The sequence below is a fragment of the Patella vulgata genome, chromosome 1, assembly GCF_932274485.2.
Source record: "Patella vulgata chromosome 1, xgPatVulg1.2, whole genome shotgun sequence".
Classification (NCBI taxonomy): domain Eukaryota; kingdom Metazoa; phylum Mollusca; class Gastropoda; family Patellidae; genus Patella; species Patella vulgata.
Genome location: NC_065879.2, coordinates 79226272 through 79252152, shown reverse-complemented (window position 1 = coordinate 79252152; position 25881 = coordinate 79226272). Strand labels below are relative to the sequence as shown.

The window sequence follows — 25881 nt, the reverse complement described above, 5'->3', positions numbered from 1 at the left end:
AGAGAAAGAAATTTGGTTTCAACTTCACTTAAACACAAAAACTAGGCCATTTCAGGACTAACATATGGTTCACTTTTAATACAATAATTCACTTGCGTGTATGAATATTTAGCAGTGTGGGGGAAACTGGAGGACCCCCGCCCACCTACACATTTTGCAAGGGTTGAACAAATAACTCCTATGTTTGGTGGATTTTCAAGGGTATATTCTAATTGACAATATACCTATATTGCTTGCTGCCCAATTTAAATGTATAAAATTCATTTTTCTCTGGTTATTGCAAATGCCATATTGCCCCATATTTGCAGATAAAAGTGTTCATGTTTGAACAGATGATCTCATAAATCTGTATTGAACATAGCTTTGGGTAAATCTAACACAATGATTGTATAAGTTTGTTTTTAGAAAATCAAATTGACATTCTATATATCTGGGGAGTCCCATTAAATCCTTTACTAAAGTTTTAAACACATCAAAGATAGGTTGCCAGGCAACGAAACATACGCCCACAGCAGCTAACTCGTTCCGGGCAGTCAACAAGAGTCGTCACATATTTTTACTTTTTTCGGTAATGAAACATTTATAATACATTAAAATCTGATTAGGAGTAACAACTCATTAAGTAATTATCAGAAAACCATTAGAATTTGTTTGGTTTTTATAAAGTTTTGCCCCATGCTAACATTTAGTATAGGAAACTTTTAACATCATGGATTTAGCTGTTTTACTTTTTTCGGTAATGAAACATTTATAATACATTAAAATCTGATTAGGAGTAACAACTCATTAAGTAATTATCAGAAAACCATTAGAATTTGTTTGGTTTTTATAAAGTTTTGCCCAATGCTAACGTCTAGTATAGGAAACTTTTAACATCATGGATTTAGCTGTTCAAGTCATAAAAATTCATTGAAAATCAATATACTTGTTTGTCTCAAGACCTTACACTCTGTGTATGAATCTGAACTCAATCGGATATTAACTTTAGCCTCTAGAGCGTCCACAAGATTTTTCAAAGTGATCAAGGGCCATAACTCTGGCAGTAATTATCGGAAATCGCTGAGAATCCATAGGCTTCTTCGTCTCATGACCTTAAACACTGTGTATAAATTTAAAGTCAATCGGATATTAACTTTGACCTCTAGAGCGTGCATAAGATTTTTTTGAAGTGATCAAGAGTCATAACTCTGGAAGTAATTATCGGAAATCGCTGAAAATCAATAGGCTTCTTCGTCTCATGACCTTAAACACTGTGTATAAATTTAGAGTCAATCGGATATTAACTCTGACCTCTAGAGCGTCCACAAGATTTTTTGAAGCGATCAAGGGCCATAACTCTGGCAGTAATTATTGGAAATCGCTGAAAATCAATAGGCTTCTTCGTCTCATGACCTTAAACACTGTGTATAAATTTAAAGTCAATCGGATATTAACTTTAGCCTCTAGAGCGTCCACAAGCAATTGTGGACGCCGGACGGGGGTGACGACAATATACGACCACATTTCAATGTGGGCGTATAAAAATAATATTTCCAGTGATTAAATGTCTTATAATAGCATTAATTACTTCTGTATTTGTTGTTAATAATAGTACATGTAATAGCACTTAATAGTAGTAGTAGATAGTAGCACTAGTAGTAGTAGGGGTAGTGATAGTAGTAATAATAATAATAATAATCTCAAATGGCATGAGTGATTGGATAAAATTGTCTATATGAACAAGGTCCTGTTCCATCTGGAACTGCTCCTTTACATCAATAATTTGATAATAAACTCAAAAATATTGGTCATCATTAATAGACAGTTGATCTAAGCAAAGTGATGTTGAAGCCGTGTGATCGGTGTTATTTAGTTGGCTATCATCAGAAACATCTCCTCTATTGTCACAAGCTGTATTTCCTGTAAATTCTGAAATAATAGAAAGAGGGTAAAAAATCAACTCAACACAAAGTTGGTCATATTGGTTCAATTTTATTTCAATATTTCACTTGCATGTAGGATGCTCTACACTAGGGACCGGGTATCATTCAGATTTGACGAAAAAAGGAAAGAAACTGAGCTTACCATCTAGAATCTAATACTCGTATCCAGTTAATAGATTGCCATCCAGAAAGTGTTAAATGCCGTCGTCAAGATTCATCAAAAAATGCCCAGTATGTGCTACATGTAGTTTAAGAAACACTGTTTAGTTTTGACATCGGTGGTCTAGTTTATGAAACTAAATGGTCATAGACCAGACGACCAATATCAAAACTAAACTAAATGGTCATAAACTAGACAACCAATGTCAAAACTAAACAGTGTTTCTTAAACTACACGGTAGCAGAAACTAGGCGGTTTTTTTTTGATGAATCTTGATGGCTTTTAATACTTTCTGGATGGCAATCTATTGGATACAAGTATTAGATTCTAGATGGTAAGCTCAGTTTCTTTCCTTTTTTCATCAAATCTGAATGATACCCTGTCCCTAGTGTTAGCAGTGGGAGGAAACCGGAGGACCCTTAGAAACCCATGAGAATGAACAGGAATCAAAACCATGCCATCTGACTCAATGTCAAACCTTGTGATGTACAGAGCATGCATTAGATCATTAGCCCCCCCCCCCCCCTTCCCTATATCGAGTCTTACCATAATTACTAATCCCTGCCTCCTACCACAATTACTAATACCCACCCAACATGGTCTTATATCTTACCGCAATTGGGTAGAACTTCTTGCCAGCTGTATGAGTTGATATCTATATCTTGATTAACCCATGCATTCTCTTCTAAATCCTGTATAGTAGCTCTACTCTTTGGATCAACATGTAACATCCATGATATTAAATACATCAGACCTGTAATAGATAAAGGAATAGAGTCGTTCGAATAGGGAAGAAAAAAATAGGTCCCGTGTACACCTTGGCATGTACGTAAAATCAATTATTTTTGTCCAGGCAAATTTTCCCTCATAGAACACTGTATGGCACATGCCCCTCTTCATTATACTAGTTGGCAGATAAAGGAAATGAAATGAAATGGAGTTTAACGCCCTATTTCTCTGGCTGGGGTAATGAAGAAGGGCATACGCCAAACATTGTGCTATGAGGGAAAGTTTGCCCAGACAGTGGCACTACAACCTACTCTTATATTGAATTCCAACTGCCAAGGGATCTTTTACGTGCACACCAATGTGTACACGGGACCTCAGTTTTATGTCCCATCCAAACAACTAGACATGGCGAAATCATGCCAGAAAATCCTGATGAATTTTCTCGGCCAACACCAGGAGAAAAGCCAAATCTGTGCCAGGATGTATGACAATCACTAGAGAGTAGTTATACATGAAAAAGATGAAAACTGTGTATGACAATGTCTACAACAGGTGTCCTATTTCAAGACTTGACGACTTCTACTAAACTATACATGTATGTAGGAATATTCCGTTAATACCTTTAGACTGTTGACAGGGTGGATTGAGAATACCAGCCAGTGTCTCATCAACATCATAAAATGGATTTTCACCAAACACAAGGGTATACAGCGTAACACCCATGGACCAGATTTCTAATTCAGGTCCTCTATATCTGTTAAAAGAGTTGTTCAAAATTTATAGTTAAAATACAACATATTAACAGCAATATTAATATTTCCAAAACATTTTACACCAATACATCCCCCAAACACAGTTGGATGCTTATATGTAGAGTGTGCACAAGTTCGCCATACAGTATGCTATGAGGGAAATTTTGCCCAGACAGTAGCACTATTTCTTATATCGAATTCCAACTGCTAAGAGACCTTTTACGTGCTGTCGTCAACTCCAAACGACTAGACAGCTGTCCTTGTCAGACCCTTTGTCCTGCACCACTGACATGGGGAAACCACACCGGAAAAAAAACCTGATTTACTTTCTCTGCCAATACCGGGATCGAACCTGTGACCTCCGGGCTAGAGTCTTACTCACTTCGCCCCCGTGGCGGCCCAGCAATCAGAGAACCGGGTGAAAACACATGCGTTTATGCAGGGGATCCCACTCATATAAGTTTGAGATCAAAACAACGTCACTCGACTGAATGGCAAGACCTTTTAATTCAAAGCACACAAGTTTGACCATTTGCCCCCTGCATCATGACTTGTGTACATGTCTTGACAAACAACGAAGTCAAAGTTTGGGACCTGTGAAAATATCCTAACTATAACTTACTTATTTCCACTGATGACTTCAGGACTACAATATTCCAAAGTTCCACAGAAAGTTCCAAATAATTTTCCCTCTTTCATGTAAGCTGCAGCACCAAAGTCTATGAGTTTTATGTTAAATTTCTCATCCAATATAATATTCTCATCTTTAATATCCCGATGTAAAATATTACAACTGTGTAAATATGATACACCAGACACCATCTAAAACACATCAAATAAATAAAATGAACCTACATTGTTGATAAATTAAAACTACAGTTTTGATAAATTAACCCTACATTTTTGATAAATTAAAACTACATTATTGATAAATTAAAACTACATTATTGATAAATTAAAGCTACATTTTTGATAAGTTAAAACTACATTGTTAATAAATTAACCCTACATTGTTGATAAATTAACCCTACATTGTTGATAAATTAATCCTACATTTGTTGATGAATTGAAACTACATTGTTGCAAACATTGTTGATAAATTCCTACACAGTGGTGATAAATTAAACCTATGTTGTTGATAAATTCAACAGTGTTCTAGGAAGCGTTCAAACTTACATTGTTAATAAACTATGTTGATAAATTCAACAATGTTCTAGGAATTGTTAAAACTTACATTGTTGATAAGTTCAACAATGTCCTAGGAATTGTTGAAACTGACATTGTTGATAAAGCAAATCTATTATGTTGATAAATTAATCCTAGAGAGTTAGTATATTAAATTTACATTGTTGATAATCAAATCTACATTGTTGATAAATCTACACTGCTGATAATTAAATCTACAATGTTGATAATTAAATCTACAATGTTGATAATTAAATCTACAATGTCGATAAATTATACCTAGATTGATGATAAACCAAACCTAGCCTACATTGTTGATAAAATAAACTTCCATTTGTTCTGTACCACCGACAAGGGGAAACCACGCTGGAAAATCTGGATGAACTTTCTCGGTCACAGATACAAATACTGATAACAACAATTAAATATCGGTCCAAACATCAGTATAAATGACCTATTCAACAAATATTGGAGCGCGCCGATAATGATACCTATGTTGTAACCAATAATAAGCTTGTCTCTGGTCATCATCATCATCAATCTTTCATTAGAAGAGTGAAACAGAAGGATGATTAAAAGAAACAGATAGACCATTATCATAAAATTAGGCATTTTGAACTTTACCTTGGATGTTTTCTGATTTTATAAAATATAGACATGACCTACCTGTCTGAACATATAACTAACTAAAGCTTCATCCATCTGTGGACAGCGATCTATAAACTCAAATAAATCCATACCACTACCATGTTTCTCCATCACCATTTGTATAAAAACATCATTTTGATACACATCTATTATCTATAATATAATCACATGATTTCAATTAATACATGTGTCAGAAAGGGGGTGGGGGGTGGTTATTAGTGTTGAAACTACTATTCGGATATTCGTTAACGGATACAAAATAAGGGTTATTCGAATCATTTTACTATCCGTTACAATATATTCTGACATTCCGTGTGCTCTATATTTAGCCATTTTTACATTTGATTACTTTTGAAATTTTCCCCAATGCAATTGATCACGTAGGTAGCTCTGAGCATAAATGTCAACATTATGCGTATTATTTAGTGATAGTAACTAATCAAATTATTAATGCAGTACAAAGAAAACAATAGTCTAAATAAAAAAAATATTCATTCATTCCCTGCGCTAGTTTACAGCATACGAGTTTAGACCGTGTTTTGACTTCCCGCAATGAAATTTATTCATAACGACCTAGGTCACGTATATTCCCACTCACTGATTGGTTCAATAGTAGTAGATTATCAGAATGAGACAAAAGACCTTGGCAGAATAAATCGCACATGTTTTTTTTTTTACTTTTATCATTCATGTTGATTGAGCAAAAATGATAAGTGGGAGGGCCGCAGATTACAGGAGTAGTTATACACAAATTTATTCACCTCATTGATTTTTTGGGTTATCATGGATAGTCTTAATAATTGCGGCTAAAGGTAGGCACGTCGGATAGTCAACAAAAGTATTCGGATCACAAATCTCGATCTGATTTATAACACTAGAGGTTAAACTGATTTGGTGCCAAAATAGAAAAAGATGTCCTTTCCAATTTGTTTATGTCTATAGTTGTGTGTGACATGGAAAGCAGGAGAATTTTGCATGGGCCGAAAGGGGTTCACAAGACTCTTTCCTAGTCAAATTCACAGGTGCCACTCATGACACGTGTAGACAGGGTTAGAAAAATCTTGAAGGATCTTCTAAGCTAACGTAAGGATTCAAAGTCATTTTTGTGAACACATTCAAAAAGTCAATTTTCTTAGGAACACCATATTTTTTGGACCACATAACTCTTGACAAAAATAAAATATATAAAGACATGAACTAACCTGTATAATGTTAGGATGGTGTAATTTACGTAACAGACTGACTTCTAGTGGTATACGACCATCAGATTCATCCACAACCCAACTCTCTTTATTTACTTTCTTCTTCTGGATAAACTTGACTACAACCTGTAGAAATGTCGTCCACTTATATTCATTGTTTCAATGGCATTTAGTAATTGAACTGGAGAATACAGCTCACAATTCTATGAAATACGATTACTGCTTATTACTGAACGACCCATTTCGACTAGGCTTCTCCAGTCATTATCAAGCAATGATAAAATATGAAAATATGACATGGCAATATATACATGTACACAACAATATTTATTATTACATACATGTACATATTTTCGTTCTGTTCTTCATATCTGATCAATGAGATTGACTGCCACATCTCCATACTGATATCTGATAAATTGTTCCGATGGCATTTAGTAATTGAACTGGAGTATTTTTATATTTTATCATTGCTTGATAATGACTAGAGAAGCTAGTCGAAACGTCGCTCAGTAAAAAGCAGTAATTGTATTCCATAGAATTGTGACCTGTATACTTATATTCAGTATAGGAAAACATTGAAATAAGTAAACTATCAACATTAGGGCTGGGTAAAATATCGATATAAATCGATAGTATCGATTGGACAGCCCAGAAAAGCACTATCGATAGCGGTGGGTTACTATCGATTATCGCTCTTCGTCTATTTTTCTTACATCTGAAATGTCAATGTTTTCTTTCAGTTAATCATAATACACCGCTCACTTTAATTACTATCAAGTATCAATGTAACACATAACAAAATTGTGACTGCTTATTGAACAGCCGTTTTCATAAATTCACTCTCATTGAAACGTTACTTTAGTTTTGAAGAAATTATTGTTGAATATCGCTAAATCGGAGATACCCGGATGTGTAAATAAAGATAGAGTTATTTCCCCTTGCAAGCTTCAGAATTCGTCTGCCATATTGATATTTTGGTCCCTTAACATAATTATTTACGATATTTCTTCATTCGGAACCACGGCTGCATTATTTTAATAATAAACAACATCAATTTACGTATATATATGTGATATAACAAGTTTTATTAATGTTTTCCAAATAAATCTCCTTAGACAGGAGCAAACGATCTTTCGCAACTTCGTATGGTTTTGAACTTTGAACTTACACTGTATCCAGTCTTGATGACGACCGTGAAAATAAGTTTGTTTTCAATACTATCGATTATCGACCGACATTTCATTGCCGATTATCGATAGTAAAAATCACTATCGATACCCAGCCCTAATCAACATGTATGTCGATTGTAGAAATAAATGCACAAAGGAAGCTTTTTCTTCTATGCCCACCACCAGCACATAGCTTCTGTTACCCACTCAAACATTCACTTGTCATAGTAGACATAAACAGTTATGAGTTGTGTGATAGAGGCTAACAGCAATATTGAAGGTAAAATCAATTATTTGAATTTTTATAAAGTCAGTGACTACATGCAGTTGTTTACAATTAGCTCTGCTTGAAAACAGACACAAAGCTTTCTAATCAATCATCAATGACTTTAGTAAAAAAAACATTAAGTATGCTTCTATTATCATATCTAATTAAATCGAAAATGTTTATTTGGTCTTTGTGGGTATGAAAGATGTAACAGATAGCTAGTACACTAATGTTTCAATATGGTGGCAATTCGGGGCTGAGATCAATTTTCAAAATAGATAGTTCTCTGTTTGCAAAATGTCATGTAGCACCCAATGAAAGGGGATCCACGGTGTCTCAATGAGTAGGACGTTGGCTCGCTAACCGGGTGGTTCTGTGTTTAATCCCTGCGTTGGACGAGAAAATTCATTGGAATTTTCCGGCATGGTTCACCCCTGTTAGTGATGTAGAACGAAAGGGCCTGGCAAGAGAGAGAAATGGGGTTTAACGTCCACCCGACACAAACTAGGTAGCTTCGGGACTAACATATGGTTCAATTTTATTTCAATAATTCGCTTGCACCTAAGGGTCTTTTAGCAGTGGGATGGAAAAAGGAGGACCCGGAGAAAATCCACGAGGTTGGACAGACGACCCTACAACCAGGGAATCAAAACCATGGTTGACTCAAGACATACCTTATGTTACAACCTGCACACCCTAACCATTCGGCCATTCCCCCCCCCCCCATTATCACCTGATGAAAGGTGTGCTAAAAAACATTTTGTTAGACATACCTGTAAATCATCTGTTTGTCGTTGTGCAAGTTTAACGAAACCAAATGCTCCTTTACCAATAGACATCAACGTATCATAATTCTGGCTGTATTGACCAAACTCTGGTGATTTACTATCAATTATTTTCTTCTCATCCTCTGTAGTATCTTCTATCTTTGATTCCGAGTTAGCTTTATTACATAAAACCTGCAATATCATACATTTCATAAATCACAAAGACAGTAAACATACTATTCTTTTAGAGGCATTTAGTATCTGGACAGAGCAATAAACTATAACACATACTTATGGAAGAAAAATTACTGATTTATTTAGGCGACATTTTGAAGAGTATTCTCTTAGCTTGATAACGTTGAGAGAATACTCTTCGAAACATTGCTTAAATAAATCAGTAATTGTTTTTCCATAAGTATGTTTTATAGTTTATTACAGTAAACATACATTTATAGATTGGGAAGGGGCACCAAGTCATTTGTGCTAAATCCAAGATCACTATCGAAAAGTCCCTATCCAAAATTTATGATAATTTATGATCCCAAATGTCGAAGTAATATATTGTTTGAATGGCATTTAGTAATTGGAACATAATCAAATAAAACACTATTTATGGATAGCAATTATTGTTGTTTACTTTATCACAACGTTTAAACAAGATTTCACAAGTTGTAATCTGAAATGAAATGGGGTTTAACTTCCTACTGTTCTGCTCTGACTGGGCACATACGTCATACAGTGTGCTATGAGGGAAATTCTGCCCGGGCGGTGGCACTATGGCCTACCCTTATATCGAATTCCAACTGCCAAGGGATCTTTTACATGCATGCCAATGTGTACAAGGGACCTCGGTTTTTGGTCCCATCCGAATGACTCTACGGCTGTCCTTGTCAGGCCCCCCACGTCCTGCACCACTGACAAGGGGAAACCACATGAACTTTCTCCGCCAATGTAGGGATCAAACACGCAACCTCCAGACTAGCGAGCCAGCGTCCTATCCACAGTGGCTCCTTAAGTTGTGATCAAGTATATATCAACATAAATAAGATGAAATGATAGATCAAAGAAGGACATAGTTATATAAAAGAGAAGTGTGGATAATTCATACTGCTCTTTTGAAACGTTGCAGAGAAATAAACCGTAGTAATTGTAATCCATAAATAGTATTTTACTTGGTCAAAGTAATATATTTTATGGGACCAGGAACTTGTCGCTAACCGCTACCCATCTTGTTCTTGGGGTGATGCTCTTTGAAAAAGCCTAAGGCTCCGCGAATTCAAGTCCGACCGACATGAAAATTGGCATGCTTCTTCTTTGAACAATTCTGCATCAATTTAGTCAATAGTACGATCGTACGTGTTAATAAAAGAGATATAGTTTTGATACAAACCTCTCCTAAACTTAACCCAGCTAATGACTGATCTAATGTACTGTTGAAACTAGAGGCAAGAGTTAAACTAGCGTACGATCGTCCTCCTTCTCCGGGTTCCTCTGGATCACGGGATATCCACATACAGAAAATATGGCTGCCATCACCTAATTCTACTTTCTTTACTTGAAACATTATACCTGTAAACAAAATACAACTTTCATTTTCAATATTGTCTTCTTACATTTCTTTTCCTGGAAATCTGATTAAAATACTGATCTATATTTCGTTTCGTTTTTTATACTTTCGATGGCCTACACTGCATGAAGATCTGACCAGTTGTTTTGGGAGGTCGCGTCAGGTCATGTGCGGCTTTTGACCCTATGACATCAGAAATTTGATGAACCAATCAGCATTGATGTTTCTAGTGGATTACCCACAGTTCCGTACACCTCATGCCAAAAGCTAGCCTTAACAGACGGTTTCATTGGCTAATCTCTCATATCATCCATAACACGTCAATGATAACAACTCTTACAGATCCTAGTGCAGTACAGACAAGTAAAATGAAATTTTGAACTATAAAAAAAACGAAACGAAATATGATCTGTATTTTAATCAGATTGTTTTTCAGGATAAACTTGACTACAATCTTTAGAAATGTCATCCATTTATACTTAACTTAGCAAAACGTAGAAATAAAGTCAATTATCAACATGTATGTTGATTGTAGAAATTAATGTAAAACAGTGGTATTTCTTCTTACTCTTCATCGATTTCCAACTGTCAAGGGTTCTTTCACATGCACACCAATGTATACACATGTGGACCTCAGTTTACCTTGTCCCATCTGATCAACTAGGAACAGTTCATGCATGTTCTTAACAGCCGACGTTAGAATTCAAAGCCAGGATATTTTATAGCCCAGAGGCCTGCCTGCTCAGCTACTATAGTCCTATTCAACCCGTAAGTCATAAATTATAATAAGAAAACTTGCCTATGTTCCACCCATCTGCATGTTGACCAGTTCCACTAAAACTAAAAGACTGGTGTTGTTCTAAAATATTCAGTGATCTTTTATGTTTCGCTTTGTTACACTTGTTCTGATTGTTCATCGAGGATGGACTGTGATCAGTTGAGTGTTCAAGACTGGAAGGACTGGAGTATGTGTCTTGACTATCATGACTGAAATAACTTGACTCGTCATCTATCTGGGTATCACTGTTATAAAACAACTGACTGTTGTTACGCTGTTTTGATAACAAGGGGAGAAAACTTGTTAATTTACTGTCTAAAAACTGTTGTGAATTATCAGTACTACTTGAACTAGTGTCAAGTTTCTCTAACATCTTTTTTCGAGCCATATTTAATCCAGTCCAATTTTTCGCATTTTTTTGCTTCAGACTCGAGTTGCTTCCCTCTTTCAAACCAAAACTTGATTCAATATCACCACTGACATCTGCGTTAACTCCATCATCAGAACTTTCTTCGGCTGAGACGGAACTCTCCGTTAAACTACTGCCATTACCTGAAGAGTTTATTTCATGAATTGAAACAACTTTAGATTTAGACGTATCTTGGGAGGAAATACTAATGTGTCCGTCGCTAACAATTTCCACGCTATTATTGTTATTTGATTGGTCAATAGAATCGTTGATTGTGATATTCTTAATGGAATCGTCATCTATATGTTCGACTATTAAACAATCATCTTTTGTAGATTTCGGACTTTCTTCCGTAGATCTGTAAATAATAAAACATAATAAAATCACACATGTGAAGAGAGGCAAGGGAGTTAAAGTTTGTTTTGATATAATCAAACTATGTTACAAGTGAAACTAGGTTATGACTTCCTAAGTCAAACTATGTTATGACATCATAAGTCAAACTATGTTATGACATAAATGATATAATTCAAAGTATTTTATGGTACTGCGTGTGTACAAGTCAATGTATATTATGGTATATTTCGAAGTATGTTCAATCCCAATTAAAGTCAAAGTCTGTTAAGATTCGAGTCAAACTATGTTATGATATAAGTCAAATGAGTAAATACACTGTAAAAAAAAGTGACGTCACTTTCACCAACAAAAGACAAGTATCTTAATACCTCTAATAATTTCACTGATAGCATCAGGTATGCTAAATACCTCTAATAATTTCATTGATAGCATCAGGTATGCTAAATACCTCCAATAATTTCATTGATAGCATCAGGTATGTCCATATTCATTAGTTGGTGTAGACAAGTAGGATGTTGGCTATTTCATTTCAGATTTGATTGAGTCAGTGTATTAATAATGTTAGAGTTACACCTCTATTACACAATACTAACAACATAAACCAAACCTGGAATGACGGCTAAAACAGTAAGTTTACTTACGCTACAGAGGTATCTGATTTATTTGGTGTGGAAGTTTTAACCAAGGCAGTATCAAGATGCAGCTGATTGATTTGACTAATAGCAACAGGTATTGATGATATGTCGGGTGTGCATGTTGAATTATCTGCTTAAAAAAGAACCAATCACAATATAGATTACAAGGACACTTTTGCTATTTAATGAGGAGCTGCAGTGGCTCGGTGAGTAAGATGTTGGGGTTCGAGTTCGATCAAGATGTTGGTCGAGAAGCCTTAGTGGGATTTTCTGGCGTGACTCACCCATGTCAATGGTGCAGGATGGGGGCAATGGAAAGGTAAACACATGTTCCAAAAAAACAAGGTCCTGTGATTTACTATTACTATGGTATGGTTTTCAACAACTGTGACTGTTTACAATAACTGTGATCATCTCCATTAGCCCGGTCAGTGCAGAAAATTAGGATGTTAAACCCCATTTCATTCATTCTATTATGGTGCTATGATTTACTATTACTCATGTTTCTGAAGCACAACTGCGAGTTTTACAACACCTGGAGTCTGGACGTTGCTTGATTACTTTATAATTCCCAAACTTATGGCTAGCTACATTATCTGCTGACACGTGAACAGTATCGTCCAATCAGAGGTTGTGACATAGCGACCTCCACGGAAACCTTGACATTGAACGAACCTTGAACTTTGCAACTCAATTATCACAGGTAGATGTTTTAGCTGGAAAGCGCTAGACTTGACATTCGCGATGATCGAGGAATCTGATAGGCTCCCAAGCAGGGTGAGTACCCAATCGAAATTAGTGCCGAAATATGCAGGGTATTACATTAAGGTCTTGATAAGACGTACAGAGTGAAAGTGAAATCAAGCCTTCTATTGAAGATGACTATTACTGAGCTTTTGCTATTGCTTTTACCTCAAAGAAGATAAATTACCTTTTGATTCCTTTGGTATCGGTTTTGGGATTAGTATAATTTCATCATCAATAGGAGGCAGTGCTATTCCATCATCTTCATTATCATCATCATCAATCACATCCAATAAATCTGGTATCAATATCGATATATCCTGACAATACAAAACAAATATGTGAACATTTCAAATATGAGTGGTATCAAATGTTCCTACATGAATATATATACCATGCCTCACGTATAAGACAAAGGGATCATTTCGGCAAGAGTCATTTAGTCTGAGACAAAAAACTTTCTGATTTAACTTCCTACTTCAACTGCTCTTATTCCAAATGTTAACTGTCAAAGTTTCTTTTACGAGCATGGAACCATATCTAACGAATGACTAGCTACTTTTCCAACAGAGGACCTACTCTCCACAACACACAGGTTAACATATATTAATCATACAATTCCAAGGGTGCAGATTTGTAAATTAAAATAAATATTTCTACCTACTTTTCCAATTAAATCTTGTTTCTGAAAACCAAAAAGCAATCTGGCCATACTTTCATTGACACTGTGTATTTTACCATTAGGTAGGAAGCATATCATGCCACTAATATTAGCAAACACCCATATAATACCATAATATAGACTTTCTTCTTCTACATCATCTACAAATATTGTTATTAAAGGACAATGTTGGGCTATGGAATTTATAGTTGAAATAAAACAAAAAATATTGTTATTAAAGGACAATGTTTGTCTCCACTGCTATATAGTTGAAATAAAACAGCAATATTCTTATTAAAGGACAATGTTGGTCTCTGATGCCATAAAGTGGAATTAAAGTAGCAATATTGTTATATAAAAATTAAAAAAAACTAATAAATGGTCCCATAATATTGAAAGCTATTTACATATCTTTTGAGGTTTGAGGCATTATTTAGACATTTGAACTACAGGATTTATATATATTAAATGATTGCAGGACAAAAACAATACCTATAGTAGAGACCTGCTTTTTTAGAAACCCTGGGAATGAAATACTAATAGTGGAATTATAAATCTCTGACAGATTCTTTAAATATTCTCACCATCTTGGACAACTGGTTCAATATCAGACATCTCTTTAGTTGAACAGATCTGTAAACTGAGTGGAAATGTGGCTCCATGTTTTGTTCTTCCTGTAGCTGTCTGACTTCTTACATCCTGTAATACACATATAGAATTAACCTTTTATCAACATCCAATATAGACCAGAGGCTCAGTGCGGGGGGTTGTCCATCAAGGCACAAAACCAGACCCAACTTTTCTATAGTAAAGTTTTGCGTAGAATAGGTTGCCGAATGGTAATCAGTCCACGTTTTCGAGATATTCGATCATTTTCAGCATGTTTTCATGATACAAGAATGGCTGCGTATTCACTTTCAGTGCAAATGATTTCATTTGACCTCAAATATCTTGAAAATGCTCCAACAGCGGACTGATTACCACTAGGCATCGTATTCTACGCAAAAACCCCCCCAAAAAACTGTAGAAAAGTTGGGTCTGGTTTTGTGCCCATTTGATAGTGACTAATAGGCACCCACAATAATAATAGGACCTCACAACAGTAGGACATCAAAAAAGTAAGCCTTAATATATTTTGGAAATTTAAATAAAATAGTTTTATTCAGAAGTCTTTGTGGTGGCCTGGGGAAGTTCCTCTGGATTTTCCCAGCTTCTTATGACCGTGTCAAAGCTGCAGGAGAGGACCTAGCAAGGAAAGAGCGTCTAGTCATTCAAGTTGCATCTGAATAGAAATAGGGGAACATTTATAGATTGACCCATTTCTACAAAACTAAGTAATCTTCAATATATTGAGATTTATTTTAACACACAGTTGGTCATGATATACCCTAGATTGAGGTAATATTTGGGTTGCCTCCCTTGTTAGTTTTTTTTATTGAAAAGGGTGAGCTTTAGATAGATGAACCAAGATTGAATTTTACCTTGGGTATTGTATCATCAACAGGATATCTTATCGCAGGTATCATCTGATTTAACTCTAGACCAATCACATCACTTATGTTACTACATCCATACATCAACGCCATCTGGTGATCACATGATACAATACGACCCTAAAACACAAAAAGTCCAACATAACTCCATGGTTTCATCAAGTTGTGGACAAGAATGGCTAATTCCGGTTACATACAAACTATCCAGAAGATGGAAGAGAAGAAAACTAGTGTGGTGATTAGATACCGTATGTTGCAAGCACCACAAGGTAAAAATGGTGGCGTCCCGTATTTTTGAAATGGGTAAATGTTCTCTACCCCCTCAATGTAGTTATTAAAACACGCCTTTATGTTCTATTCAAAATAAGAAATTGACAGAAAAGGTACAGATTTCTTACCGAAAATATCAGAGAAACTCTATTGACATCTATGGTTTAAATTTTTTTAATTACATGTATAAGCAGATAAACAATCTGATTAAAATACAGATCTATATTTCGTTTCATTTTTTTTAAAATACTTTTGATGGCCTACACTACATGAAGATCTGACCGGTGGTAGTAAAAGGTCACGTCAGAGGTTGTACGAACGACTTTTGACCCTATGATGTCAGACATTGATCAGTGTTGACGTTTCTAGTGGTGTATCCACAGTTCTGTGCATCATTTGCCAAGAAGTCGTCGTAACAGACACTTGGATTGGCTAATCTCTCACTTCAACCAGAACCTAGTGTAGTAAAGACAAGTAAAACAAAATTTTGAACTATAAAAAAACAAAACGAAATAGGTCTGTGTTTTAATCAGATTGGCAAATAAAGTACCTGTTTTGTGAACGTTACTGTCGCAACTGTTCTTTTCACTGGTTCCATGACAACCAGACATTTTAGTAGAGGTTTTACTTCTTCTATGGAATCATGTTGATTATCAAGTTTTTTAACCCACAATGATACTGGTATGGATATACCATCGCTATCTGTCACATCAAACTAGAATAGAATACCATACTAAACTTAGGCTGTCTGTCTACAGTTGACCGACATTTTAAGTCCAAAATCGATGATTTTCGTCAAAAACACTACATATACTTCGAGGATTTTGTTGAGTATTTGTTCTGTTTCCATTTAATAACATTGAAAAAGTTTATTTAGTCTTTGTGTGTATGACAGCTGTGAACCGGATACTAATTTTTGGATATGGTGGCCATTTAGGGCAGAGATCTATTCTCGAAGAATGAAGTAGATGGATCTCTGTGTGCAGAATGTTAGGAAACATTCATTAAACCCACAGCAATACCCTTCCATTTCATATGTAACATTAGAAATATACAAAAATCTTTATATTAATCTCAAAATGAGCTCCAATACTCACAACTTTGCCTGATATATCTACAATATCTCCATTCAGTTGTAGATGAGATTCTGATAAAAACATCTGATCCAATGATTTCAGTTGTATCATATCCTTCAAATTCCGTCCAATCAGCTGACTTTTATCATAGCCAAATAAATCACAAGCCATTTCATTTGCTACAAGAATCTGAAAGGAAATAATCAAACAATAATCTTATAATAGGGTTTCCCACAGCCCATTTTAGCATGGTGCCTCTCCTTAAAGTCTTTAACTTTTGTGTGGATGCATGAACAATGCCTAATCAAAACACAATGTTGCTTGGCAACAAATAGGTATACACCCACTAGCAGCTTTTAAAGTGTTACTTTGAAATTTCAAGATCTAAGCTCACCTCGGACGTTTTAGCATTGATGGTACAGATGGCTTTATTAGGATTACGAACAGCCTGAGGAAACACATGTCCGGTTTCTCCACCTCCAACATAATTATAGAATGACCAGCTCTCATTCAATGACAGGTCTAATGATGTCTCCGCAATCGAAAACGAACCTTTACTAAAGCCTGGTGAAAAACTGACATCGTTTAACCCTTCACCTGGAATTACAATACACATTATATCCCACAGTTACAATACACATTATATCAGACAGTTACAATACACATCAGACAGTTACAATGCACATTATATCAGACAGTTACAATACACATTATATCAGACAGTTACAATGCACATTATATCAGAGAATTCCAATACACATTATATCAGAGAATTCCAATACACATTAATCAGAGAATTATACCTACAATACACATTACAGATAATTACAATACATATTACTTCACAAATTTCAATACACATTACATCAGCAAATTACAATACACATTACATCAGCAAATTACACTACACATTACGTCAGCAAATTACAATACATATTACGCCAGAGAATTCTGATACACATTATATCATAAAATTATGTTCAGACATTATATCAGAGAATTATAATAGAAATTATATCAGAGAATTACAATAGACATTATATCAGATAATAACAGTACACATTATATCAGATAATTACAGTACACATTACATTAGACAGATACAATGCCCACTATCTCAGATAATTACATTACATCAGATATTGTTGATATGAGATATCATCATAATTATCATCCATACATTTTTGGGGTAATAACTGTATAACACCCTTTATGAATTTGTCTTTATTTAAAATTAATACACAAACAGAAATCTCGTTCTTGTTTTGTAACCAAAAAAAATACTGTAATTTACTATATATATGCAGTTCCGATAACAACAGTTTTAGTTGTACATGGCAATATGTGAGACATTAATGAACTAGTACCTTAATACTGTAATAATATCATAATTTTATGTTGGATATATACATCAATAAAAAAAAATAAAATAAAATCCAAATCTGTGCTAGACAAAATGACTGGCACCATACTGACCATAGGACATGTGCCTGACAAAGACTGAATTTGTGCGTGATAATGTGCCTTATTTTCAGACTTGACTAAACATGTACATGTATGTTAGCATCAGGCCCTTAATTGGGGGCACGCAGTCTGCCTACTGCCAAAAAATGGCTCGCCCCTTGTGAAAAAATTGTCGACCATAAAAACAATAGATCTACATTGTCTGTCAATTTAACAGCACCCCTGAGAACACTTCCCGCCCCATCCCCCTCGTTGCTCTGAGCCGGTTACGGCATCAAAATGACCAAAGAATCCCTGACCCTTTCCCCTACTTACATTCAAACTGATCCAAATTGGGCGTGGTCACATCTAGAACTTCTTTCATCTTGGATTTAGCAACCTTTGGAAATGATTGGTTCAATTCGAATGAAGCCTCATTTTCAACAACCAATCCCAGCTGTTCTGCTCGGCTGACCTTTGATCTTCCATCTCTAATACGATCAAGTGGAGAGGGGTAGGATGGTGTGCCACAGCCCTGTTTCTTTCCAAGTAAGATATCTTTGGCCATATTTGATCTTCGTTTTTCGGCTTTCTGAAATAATATCAAATCATAAAATGTATTCAATGAAAATAAATTCATTACCAAGGCCAAGAATAAAGGGAGAAAGAGAAATAGGGTTTAACACCACTCAACACAAACTAGGTCATATTGGGACTAACATATGGTTTAATTTAATTTTGAACACTTATCTGCTTGCTCATAGGGATCTTTAGCTGTGGGGGAAAACTGGAGAAAACCTACGAGGTTGGACAGACGAACTTACTCCTTGTCACGTAAAGCAGGGAATCTAAACCACGCCACTGGACTCAATGACAGACCTTATGATCCAAGAGAATAAAGGGAGTTAATTCTATATTAAATTTAAACAAAGGTTAGTATAACATTAGCTCAATAACCAAGGTTCAATCGACAAATTCCTCCGGATTTTCCAGCTTGATTGCCCTTGTCAGCTGTTCAAGACCAATAGCCTGGAAAGGAAAGGTGTCTAATCGTTGAGGCTCACAGTTGGGAATAAGAGTAGGCAAATGTACAGCCGCCAGGGCAAAATTCCTGTCAGAGACATACATATATCAATCTTCATTTGTTGCAGACATTAAACCTCATGTTATTTCTGTTTTAACTTGTTTTTAAGAATTTGAAATAGCAATTTGGTCTGGTTTTTTTCTCCATTAATAGATACAGGTTCACAATCAAAGGAAAATATACTAATTTACAATTCATAAAATCAGAGGGTGAACCAAAAAATATCTAATAATTGATCAGTTCATAATTCTAGAAATTTGAGAATAAACCAAAAAGAATCAATTAATTGAATAGCATTCAATCCTTGCAGCTACATGTATTTAAATAGTATTTTCCCTTTCTATATTTTATAAACAATATTTTATAAAATTTGAAATGTGATTTGAATAGCTTTCTAATATTGATCTTATCATAAGCAGTATTTTACTAATTTTAAATGTATATATATGTCCATGTGGTGATTTGAATATCATTTGAATATATAGTAAACTCTGTATCTGACTCTAACCATAAACTGTTTCAATGGCATTTAGTAATTGAACTAGAGTATACAGGTCACAATTCTATGGAATACAATTACTGCTTTTTACTAAGCGACGTTTCGACTAGGCTTCTCTAGTCATTATCAAGCTATGATAAAAAATGAAAATATGACAGGACAATATATACATGTACACCACAATGCTAAGTTAATGATGACAAACCAGGGATGTAACTTATTAGCGTACAATTAAATCAGATTACCATTAGGTACACGTATTAAGTTACATCCCTGGTTTGTCATCATTAACTTAGCATTGTGGTGTACATGTATATATTGTCCTGTCATATTTTCATTTTTTATCATAGCTTGATAATGACTAGAGAAGCCTAGTCGAAACGTCGCTTAGTAAAAAGCAGTAATTGACTCTAACCATAATTTCATTTATTAAGTAAAACTTACGTCTATAAAAATTATATCAGCCTCACCATAATTACCTTAAATAATGCCCCTTACCTTAAACCCCATTTCTCTCTCTCTTTCTGCACAAACACGGCTAATGAAGACAGGCATAGATTATATGCCATACAGTATACTGTGAGTGAAATTTAGACCCAGACAGCATGGTTTCCACCTACTGTTAGTTGAATTTCAACTGCCAAAGGTTTTCAACATATCCACCAACGTGTACACAGGACTTAGTTTTTTTTGCCTAATCTAAATAACTAGGCATCGTTTCTTGTCAGACCCCATTTATATGCTCAATAATATTATAATACTTACCCTTAATACGACGCTATAAATTGTTAGATAAAATTGTAAGACTCGTCATCGCCATGGTAATACGAAACAAGATGATCTAATTCACAATTCATTGGTACATGTATTATGATTAAATCATAATTTACTGTGTACAATATCATACCGGTATATACATCACACACGAGTTTCTGATCAATTAATTAGTATTTTTATTTACCTGGTTGCTAATGACAACATATTAATTGTTTATAGTATCTTATGCCATTGAGTAACCATTAATTGATGCGCGTTTCCTACAGATTACTTTATCACTGACTGACCAGACAGGATCTATTGATTAGTCTGAATTAAGCCTTTGCTATCTGTAAAGATCACACTCTGGCACCAACATCAGCCATTTTTGGCTTATTGACTATGCATAATTTATACACATATGCCCAGTGGATTATAAGCCTCAATTTTTACATTTTCACGCTACAACTTGGATTATATTCCATCAAATACATGTACATGTATGTTGTTTGGGGTTTTTTTATTGGGTAACTACATGTATAATGTATAAAGACTGGTTGCCAGGCAATGAAACATACACAGTACAAGCATGTCCTAAAAATATTCACATTCAGGGATATCTGTCTGAAGTGTACCTGGCATAGTTTTTTTTTTAAAATCTGGTATCTGCATAAAGATAGGTTGACAGGCAACCAGAAAATGTTGGGATTAAGTTAATAAGAGCTAGTAATTATCGGAAATGGTTAAAACTCAATTAGCTTCTTTAGCTCAAGACCATAAAAGCTTTGTATAGATTTTAAAGTTACTTTCCCACAAAAGTATATATCGGGTGGTTATTTACAATAAAAGTATGGCAATTTTGGTATAAACATGTACATGTAGGCCAGATAGATGGAAAATAGAAACATACAGTCTTACTAGAAAAATACTGGATTCCCTGGGAAAACACCCATGGAGCGCATACAAGACAAAAATGTAAGGGTTTCCCTAACCGGTAACCTGACAATAAGACTAGAGATGTATGCTTGGTGGTGAGCTTAAAGATACATTATGCAAGAGCTAAATCTGCCTATTGTAGGACTTTCTTTAGGCCTGAAATGTTATCTAAATTATTAATTAGATATTCATTAACTTATCCAGAACATAATCAACTCTCGATGGCATCGTTAGCCTGCCATATTAACTGGATTATAACCCGGTCTGCTGCTTCTGATTAAATCAAAAAATGGATAAACGAGACTATGTTTTTTATCGTACAGACTTTAGTAATGATGATCGGGGCTATGCCCAAAATTCAATAGCCAAATACTCAATTCAGGGTGGATCAATTTGATTAAAATTTTCAGCAAATCCCCTTTACATTATCTAATTTTTAACTATTATAGTGAGACCTGCCAGCTCTTTAACTAATCTCCCATAATGCATCTTTAAACGTACAATAGTTTCTGAAATAAAAACCATGGAAAAGGACTTGGGCAGTGGATCCAAGAATTTAATTTGTCATCGATATTTATGATAAATAAACAGTGATTTAAGACAGATATCGCTTGTATATGAAATGAATTCTCCTCTGATTCGCACCCTTTAGTAAGTACAATGTAGGCCTACTGTATCAACCAAGTTACGTGCCACAAACATGACATCTTTTAATAAGACTTTTTACAGCAGGGGTATTCCTTGGCGAATAAAATGTTTTGAGAAGGATTTGTAGCAAAATTTTGATAGAATAATTAGTTTGAATGTTTTTTGTCCAAATAAATCATCAAATCACTCAGTTTGTACGTGAGAAGGTATCTTTAAAGCAACTGCTGGATGTTTCACAGTAGCAGTGATCAAAAGCAATACCGTAACAAATCAGAAGCAATATTCGTCTCGGGTACATTTGTATTATATAAATTTCCAGTCATTTGGATGTTGTAATTTTAGCCTCAAACTATGGAACTACAGGTATCCGCACATCATGGTTTGAAAAAAACTTTAAATATCTAAAGTTGCTACTTGCCAGTGACCTCATGCTGCGGTACCGGTAGATTACTATCAGATTTAAAACCACAGTAGAGATGTCAATGTTCAGATTTAACCAAATTTTCGATGTCCTGTGTACACATTGAGTTGGCGTGCATGTAAAAGATCCCTTGGCAGTTGGAATTTGAAATAAAAGTAAGCAAAATGTCCCTCATAGCACAGTGAATGACTTATGCCCATTTTAATCATATTCCTGAAGCAATGGCCCAAGAAATCCCTTTCTGGCCATTGCTGGATTGGCTTCTGATACTTGAGCTTTTGAGGGAGTGTGTTTATTCTTCCCGTTCAATCAAATCTATCCCAAGTACAGCAATTTCACAGCCCTTCGTTTAATCTGGTATCTTCCCTAAAATTTTGGTCAGTGATTTAAGGTATTAAAAATGGTGAAAGTATTGTTTGTCTCCAAACAGTATTGTTTAGATTGTATATGTGTTGATAGCCTCGTTTGTCAAGTAATTAGTTTTTCTGCAACATTCTGCTATGCACTGGTTAATTGGGCATAATAAAAGTCATGACATAACGTTATGTAAAAATATTTGGTCCAATTTGGAGCTTTGTTTAAAGCATAAAATTGATATTGTTACGCAGTTAGCTACCGATATTGGTTGTTAATCGGACTATTGACCAGTCATAAATAATTTAGAACAAGAATTTGCTTCCATTACAGCACTGTTAAATGGGATTAGCTCTAATCAAACGAAATACTGCGAGGAGTATGATCTTAATTAGCTGAAAGTTAACCTGAGTAACTATAAATACAGGTAGATTACCTGTAATAAATTAGGTGTAGAAAAAGAAACATGTCTATAATCAGGTGTTTGTTGTTGATTCAATCTCGGCAAACTTCTAGCAGGTGTTAAAATCCCTGTTGATTCAACTTGTTGTTTTATAGGTGTACAGTTTATAGTAGACATCATCTTAATGCTGAAAAAAACACAATTTACATGGAAAACAATCAATTGTTTATACACGCACAACATTTCAACAAATGTTCTCCTTGCAGACAGTAATTATAATTATTACTTTCATAAGTTGTCACAGATTCAAAGTACTTTGTCTATTCTTGCAAAATTCTTAATAATATTATTATTAATAATAACACTAATTCTCATGTGTACAGTGCAGGTACTCCATTTTACTCCGGGGGATCACAGTGGCTAAGTGGGTAAGATGCTGGCTCACAAGCCTGGAGGTCGGGTGTTTGATCCCTGCATTGGCCGAGAAAGTTCATCCAGATTTTCCAGCTTGATTCGCCCTTGTCAGTGATGCAGGACAGACAGCCTGACAAGGACAGCTGTCTAGTCAATCAGATGGGACGGAAAACCAAGGTCCTGTGTACACACTGGTGTGCACGTAAAAGAATCCTCAACAGTTAGAATTCGATATAATTAAGAATAGGCCGTAGTGCCGCTGCCTGGGCAAAATTTCCCTCATACTCATAGCACACTGTATGGCGTATGCCCGTCTTCATTAGCTCAGTCAGACTCATAACAGTAGGACGTTAACTTAAAGGAGCTAAATCGCTAACATTTGGGACCTAGAAATTGACAAAAGTGGGTCGCAACGCATATAATACTGTAATATGAATGTATATGAACTGATTTACATTCAATGGGTTCCGTTTTTACTCCAATTTCAAATCAGTTATGTTCGGCGAAATAAGCCAGCAGTCTCAAGCGAGTGCAAATTTCTAGTGTCTGGGTTTTCCAGTCTACATACGCCGTTTGATTTGGTGCAATGTGTCTAGCCTCGTCCCTCGAGTCTCTTGATACAACTGGGGCTGAAGCGCATTATGGTACACGATTCGTGTACCAATGGTAAAATGTTTATTTTGTCTTAAATATTGGATATCAAAAGCCCATCTTTTTCCGGTAAGATCACAACATGAATGTTGACTTAATTTGACCAATAATTTGTGTTTTCAATGTTGAAGATTTTGGATGATATTGAGTTAGAGACTTAGCTACTTTAAACCCCTAACATTTCATTTTCCTCATAAGTTTTCTGATTATCAGAATTCTGCAAAATCTTTCCCCAAAAGTCCAGGAGGAAATGGCACACCCCCCTGGGAAGCTTGTGCATGCGGTCCTCGGCTTGTGGATGCATCCCTTGTATTAGGGGCCAATGCATTATTAGTCAGTCTTATTTTTGCTAAACACCTCCCCAAACAAAATCGATATGTACGTCCCTGCCCATTGCATTTTTCTGACATAAATAATAGGCATTGTTTTTTGTTATCATTTATAAAACAGTAACACACACACAGACCTGCATGTGTGTATATGATGATGTAGCCTACTTCGTACTTACTACTTATAGGCCTACTACTTGTGACATGATGATTAGCCCAAAAATTTAATAAAAAGTTAGTCCTAAAACATGTACGGTTTTGGCTCCTTTAAATCGGTCCTATCAGCTATTTGTAGAGTTTCAAACTGGATGCTTTTATTAACCGATTTCTACGTACAAAGCCCATTGGCTGTCGTTTTCAGTTTGACAGTTGATTTGCATTGACCATCATTTATCAATGTGAAAATTTCACATTGATAAATGATGGTCAACTTTCCTTGACATTTCACTGAAATGTCAAGGAAAGTGAAGACTGCTACTTTTGAGATTTGTCTCAGTTTTTCTTTGACCTTCGGTACTAAACACATAATTGGCAATGAGGTCAGTCATTCGTCTGAACAAGGATAATAAACATAAATGGCGTATGAGTCTTACTAAAATTACCTGTGTTGTTTCAATGGACACTGAATCACTTAGCAATATTTTCCAAATTCAAGTTCTCCGCCATTTGTTGACCTTGTTGCGCGCGCACTGCACAAATGGGTAATCTTCGGACGACGAAAGTCGATGGTTTTATCCGTTATCATTTGAGATGGTTCGAGTCGCTTGATCTTAAACCCACGGGATGTTGTTTTTTTTACATTTATTGGTTAAGAAATGGATAAGCAAACTGTAAGCATCGTAGCCAAAACGTTTCCTAAGAGTTTATCTGTAGGGTGATATTCGGGCGGGATTAAATTAGTTCGGTCTGCCCAGATTCAGAGAACACTGATGGCAACACTTTGGGTGTATAAGCTGTTATATAAAAGACAATAATATCAACTTCTTTGAATATTTCTATATGTGTAAATAGACAGACCAATAGGGAAAACAAAACAAATTAGATGATCAAAGATAGAAACTTTTAGAACCCCTGGAAGGTGTAGTACCATTTAAACAACCAACGTTCAATAATCTTCCCTTCTTTTCAAATGTAAGCTTCATTTACTC

General features: G+C 35.3%; 1 protein-coding gene across 1 annotated transcript; it reads right to left on the bottom strand.

Annotated features, from left to right (window-relative positions):
• Nucleotides 1–821: 821 nt before the first annotated feature.
• Nucleotides 822–25422, bottom strand: LOC126814179 (PAS domain-containing serine/threonine-protein kinase). The gene is made up of 20 exons (XM_050539198.2): nucleotides 25336–25422; nucleotides 23373–23526; nucleotides 18575–18830; nucleotides 17190–17392; nucleotides 16817–16984; nucleotides 16270–16434; nucleotides 15438–15569; nucleotides 14541–14655; nucleotides 13960–14117; nucleotides 13483–13615; nucleotides 12558–12681; nucleotides 11172–11917; nucleotides 10196–10374; nucleotides 8812–8997; nucleotides 6599–6724; nucleotides 5415–5549; nucleotides 4186–4385; nucleotides 3432–3565; nucleotides 2696–2836; nucleotides 822–1908 (listed from the first exon to the last, which is right to left on the bottom strand). The coding sequence occupies exons 2-20, from the start codon at nucleotides 23517–23519 to the stop codon at nucleotides 1775–1777; spliced, it is 3582 nt and encodes a 1193-aa protein (XP_050395155.1). The 5' UTR covers nucleotides 23520–23526; nucleotides 25336–25422; the 3' UTR covers nucleotides 822–1774.
• Nucleotides 25423–25881: the final 459 nt, after the last annotated feature.

What these genes read in the sequence shown, in the direction of transcription:
- LOC126814179 (XM_050539198.2), bottom strand. Translation starts at nt 23,519, where the DNA reads ATGATGTCTACTATAAACTGTACACCTATAAAACAACAAGTTGAATCA. An exon ending in GACAAACAGATGATTTACAG is followed by an intron (nt 6,725 to 8,811) that starts GTATGTCTAACA and finishes ACATTTCTACAG; the next exon opens with GTTGTAGTCAAGTTTATCCA. An exon ending in GAAGTCATCAGTGGAAATAA is followed by an intron (nt 3,566 to 4,185) that starts GTAAGTTATAGT and finishes CTCTTTTAACAG; the next exon opens with ATATAGAGGACCTGAATTAG.